General features: G+C 27.5%; 1 protein-coding gene across 1 annotated transcript in view; it reads right to left on the bottom strand.

Annotated features, from left to right (window-relative positions):
* LOC106789229 (heparan sulfate 2-O-sulfotransferase pipe) overlaps nt 1-5,777 on the bottom strand; it is an 18,464-nt gene that overhangs the window by 7,990 nt on the left and 4,697 nt on the right. The window contains exon 2 of the mRNA XM_014753290.1: nt 5,594-5,679. Within this exon, the coding sequence (XP_014608776.1) occupies nt 5,594-5,679 (86 nt within the window). The remainder of the gene's footprint in view (nt 1-5,593; nt 5,680-5,777) is intronic.

Raw genomic sequence — 5,777 nt, 5'->3', positions numbered from 1 at the left:
GAGATTAGATCCAATTTTTAATCTAACCTAAAAAACGTTTTACAATTGTTTACAGTGTGATCATATTAAATCATAGAATAGATATAAAATAATACGATCTTAATCATTTATTATTAAACAATAACGTATATATTAATAATTGTAAAACGTACGATCGATTATCATATTGATTTTATCGAAAAAAATGGTAGATGAAAAGATCCATATAGTTGAAACGTATTGGAATTGAACCATGAGATCAGATCTAATTTTCAATCTAACCTAAAAAAAGTTTTGCAAGTGTTTACAGTGTTATCATGCTAAATCATAGAATAGATATAAAATAATATGATGTCAATCATTTATTATTAAACAATAATGTATATATTAATAATTGTAAAACGTATGATCGATTATCATAATGATTTTATCGAAAAAAATTGGTAGATAAGAAGATCCAGATAGTTGAAACGTATTGGAATTGAACCACGAGATTAGATCCAATTTTTAATCTAACCTAAAAAACGTTACATGATTGTTTACAGTGTTATCATGCTAAATCATGGAATAGATATAAAATAATATGATGTCAATCATTTATTATTAAACAATAATGCATATACTAATAATTATAAAACGTACGATCGACTATCGTATCGATAATATTGAAAAAATTGGAAAATAGGAAGATCCTACCTAAACAGATCTAACCTAAAAAACGTTTTGCAATTGTTTACAGTGTTATCATGCTAATTCATAAAATAGATATAAAATAATACGATGTCAATCATTTATTATTAAACAATAACGTATATATATTAATAATTATAAAACGTACGATCGATTATCGTATTAATATTATTGAAAAAATTAGAAAATAGGAAGATCAAGATAGTTGAAACGTAATTGGAATTGAAGTACGAGTCTGAACTGAAACGTATTGGAATAGCCCTTTAAAAGAATGCAACCGGTAAATGCATTATCCAATTTTCTGAAGTTGCTCGATATCTGAGAAGAAGAAGAACGATTGATGCTCGAGATCATTGAAGAAAGCTGAAATAAAAGAGAGCGAGAGAAAGGGAAATACTGCAACCAATCAAGGGGAGAAAGAAAAAAAAAATACTTATTGCCCCGGAGCAATTGGGTTCTTTTTTTTCTCTCTCTTTTTCTTTCTCTCTTATATTTTTTCCTTTCCATTATATTACTTGCGGAGCAACCGAGTCGGTAACTTTCTAGGTGAACAAGATTTGCATCGTTGCTCTTCAATTTTGTTCATCTAACATCCACGATGATTATTTCTCATAATATCATCATAATAATAATAATAATAATAATGCGCGACCGATTTATCTTGAAAAAATATGTTTCTCCATATCACGTTTATTTTATTTCATTTTTTTCCGGTCTTATTTATTTTATTCTTTTTTTTATATCAAGTCGAAACATAACTCGAAACTTTCGCATTCTTTGCAGATTTATATTCTCATCGTCGAAAGAGAGAAAGAGATATTTATATTAAAATTATATTCACATTAAATCTCTCGAGAGAGATTTAAGAAGAGAGAGAGAGAGAGAGAGTTGGGTGTAAACAATGACGGATCAAGTCAAACTTGAGGCCCCCCAAAAAACTGTACGAATTTCTAGATCCTTAAACTGTAAAGTTAGAAAATAAACCCCAATAAAATATTCATTAATTTATTAACATCAAATAAAAATAATGACAAATATTTCATACTTATAAAAAACATTAACTAAATTTATTAAACAACAAAAAACCCATAACTTTTCACGTAACATAAAAGAAATGTTTATGACATTGTAATTTCTTTGGAAGTCATTTATTTCGTTACTGAACTTAAATAATGTTCGTTTCATTTATGATTTTACATATTAAACAATATAAGATATTGTATAAAAGGATAAGAAAAAAAATAATAATAATAATAAGAATATAAGAAGTATAAAAAATTTAGAATTTTTATTAACTGGAGAAAATAAGTTGGTATTACCTTTGTCGGAATTTCAACGCTGAGAATGAAAAATTTTATTGCTTTTGTATGTGTGTATGTACTCTCGTGTATGGGTCCGTTAAGAAGGCGGGTACGTTGTTTGCCTTTAAAAGAAGCTAACTCAAACCGGACTATTCCCCATAAGGTTAGCATATCGTTGATCTTGGCCGAGATTCGTGCTGACCATTACGGTCATAATCGTGCACGTGAATCTTAGAAAGGAACTACGCTTCTTTAATTATTAACACAAGATTTTGTACGTATTTATTTTATCTAACAAGTATCGGAATAATTATCATTCGACTGTTCCATTATTTTCCATTTGATTTGTTAAAATTGTTAAACGAGATGTGTCACAGATTCACACACAGTGACAATGTAAATAATTAAATAGGAGTCTATTAAATATTATTAAAATATTTAATAAATTCTAGCTAATTCTTTTTTTGGTTTTCTTTTTTTTCTTTAATAATAAAACTTTGTAATAATAAATTATACATAGGGTAATTCTAATAACAATTAATTGTTGGAAATACAATTAAAATTTATACAAAATATCAATAATTTTAAATGAATAAGCGTGCTCGGATATTCATATGTAATGTCAAATAAATCACGTAATCGAAATTCCATTAAATCGGAAACGATCGTAAACGATACAAGTTATACGTCGGTGAAAGCCTTTCAAAATTATAATTTGAATGTCTTTTATATTGTATACATACTATCTTATTGATGTTTCGATCAAATAAACGATTAAGGATTTTATTATTAATAAACAGCTGTTAAATGAGATATTTTAATGTAAGCTTTCATGTTCGAGATAATTTTGAAGAATTTATGATAAAAAAATGTTTTAATCAATAGTCTCTTATAAATCAAATTTTCAACCTAACCTATATAAACGTTTCACAATTGTTTACGATGATCATATTAAATCATAGAATAGATGTAAAAGAATACGATGTTAATAATTTATTATTAAATTAATAAATATATATTAACTATTGTAAAACGTACGATTTTATCGAAAAAAATTAGTAGATTAAAAGATCCAGATAGTTGAAACGTATTGAAATTGAACTACGAGATTAGATCCAATTTTCAATCTAACCTAAAAAACGTTTCACAATTGTTTACGAGATGACCATATTAAATCATAGAATAGATGTAAAATAATACGATATCAATCATTTATTATTAAACAATAATATATATATTAATAATTGTAAAACGTACGATCGGTTATCATATTGATTTAATCGAAAAAATTGGTAGATAAAAAGATTCATGTAATTGAAACGTATTGGAATTGAACTACGAGATTTGATCCAATTTTCAATCTAACCTAAAAAACGTTTAACAATTGTTTACGAGATGATCATATTAAATCATAGAATACATGTAAAATAATACAATGCTAGTAATTTATTATTAAATGAAAAAATAAATATTGACTATTGTAAAACGTACGATCGAATATCATAACGATTTTATCGAAAAAAATTGGTACATAAGAAGACCCAGATAGTTGAAACGTATTGGAATTGAACTACGAGATCAGATCCAATTTTCAATCTAACCTAAAAGACGTTTCACAATTGTTCACGAAATGATCATATTAAATCATAGAACAGATGTAAAATAATACGATAGTTTATCATATTGATTTTATCGATAAAAATTGGTAGATAAAAAGATCCAGATAGTTGAAACGTATTGGAATTGAACTACGATATTAGATCCAATTTACAATCTAACCTAAAAAAACGTTTCACACTTGTTTCCAGTGATCATATTAAATCATAGAATAGATGTAAAATAATACGATATCAATCATTCATTGTTAAACCATAATGTATATATTTACAATTGTAAAACGTACGATCGTTTATCGTATTGATATTATCGATAAAAATTGATAAATAGGAAAAGATCCAGATAGTCGGAACGTCACACGGAATTGAACCACGAGACGTTCGAAAAAAAAGTAACGGACGTGCATGCCGTTGCACGGGAGATCATGGACCGGACCGGATCCGATCAGACCGACGACCTTTTACTCTCTTTTTAAATAAGAAAGGGGAAGGGGAAAGAGGAGAGAGAGAGAGGGAAGAAAGCCCTACTGACCCAGAAGTCGTGAAAGCGACTCGACGTGTCCGTAAAAATGGTCCTCGCGTGTTTGTGCTATTGCGTGTGTGTGTGTGTGTTTGCGTGTATATAAGCCTTTTACTCGTTTGCACGATACCAATTCCTTTCTCTCAAACAAAGGTATTTTTGTTGTTATATTTAATTGTCTTTGGTGTAGTCTCGTACGTGAATAAACCAAAAAGGTGCACAAACACAAACTCACGCACACATTTTAGTAATCTTTCTCTGAAGTTAAGCTCAAGAGAGTTTCGATCGATCCTAACAGTGATTTTTATCTTTCTAGTATTACAAATAATAACCAATGTTATTTTGTCAACTAATTATTCACGAAAATCAAATTCTACGATCATGAATAATTCATGACATTTTGTATAATTTCTTCATCATTTTGTCATACATTTTTACGATCGATTTTTCAAAAGTCCTTTTTTTTTTTCTTTTGTAATAAATTACGAACTCGAATGACAATTTCCGATTGGTTGCTGTTGTAGGAAGTCAACGTTTAATACGTTCCGTGCCATGTAGGGCGTATTCGACCCACGCTGACATCTTGTCAAGAAGGGAAAGTATTGTATTCAATAGAATTCGATTTCTTGTATAGAAATTGTATAGAATCAAGAATTTTGTTGGTTTCAATTTATTATACAGTTAATTGTGAGCATTTTAATACCATCATATATATATACATGATGGTTTATTGCACAATGGCGCACGTTGGTTCACAATCCGAAAAACTAGTGCAATTTTCAAAAAAAAAAACATTTTTCTTTTGACTAATTAACTCATGGAATATATTTAACGGATCTTACATCATCTTTATCGATCATTTTTTCATAGATTAATGTTTATACAAATTTGTAAATTATTAATTGAAATATGCGTATTTTTCTGACTCGTTGCAACCGAAAATTTAAGATCTGTTTAAACTCGCACAGTAAAGTTAATATTTGTTCGATTTTAATATATAAATATGGAATCTTTGATTGACACTAAAGTACAATTGAATGATGTTTTTAAATATTTGTATGAATAACAATTATTGTTGTTATCATAGAATATACTGTAAAATGTGTTTTTTTCCTGATACGATATTAAAAATATTTTTTTAAAATATTATAAATATATAATTATTTTTATACTAACTGCACTTATGCATACATATATATATGCAATATGTTATAACACGAGTCACACGCGTGTCGGTAATTTCTCTACCAAAAAGTAGGTTAAATCTTGCCGTGTATATCAGATTTGCTCCAGTTTTATCATTTACATCGGGACAGATGATGAATTTTCGTTATAAAAATGTTTTATCTCGTTAAATGTAACTGTTCAATCTTATTTCATTTAATCGTTGAGAAATAATTCAATGAAGAGAAAACTGTAGTTGTAAAATGTAATGTTTAAGTGTTAAGTGTATAAATCTTGATAACCTTTTCATTATATACATTTACTTTCTCCAATAATTCTGTATCAAATAAAATTATTGCAAGAAGTATTATCATTCCCATAACATATTTCTGATTTTTGTTTTGTTTTTCTGCAATTATAACGACGAATAAAAATTAAACACAAACATAGAAATGGAAACATTTTTATTTCGAAATTATGCATTGTTATATCATTTAATCAGATTAA

Source organism: Polistes canadensis, unplaced genomic scaffold (assembly GCF_001313835.1).
Source record: "Polistes canadensis isolate GaletaPanama2010 unplaced genomic scaffold, ASM131383v1 scaffold_172, whole genome shotgun sequence".
Classification (NCBI taxonomy): domain Eukaryota; kingdom Metazoa; phylum Arthropoda; class Insecta; order Hymenoptera; family Vespidae; genus Polistes; species Polistes canadensis.
The sequence above is the reverse complement of the archived record's forward strand: the minus strand, read 5'-3'. Positions and strand labels throughout refer to the sequence as shown.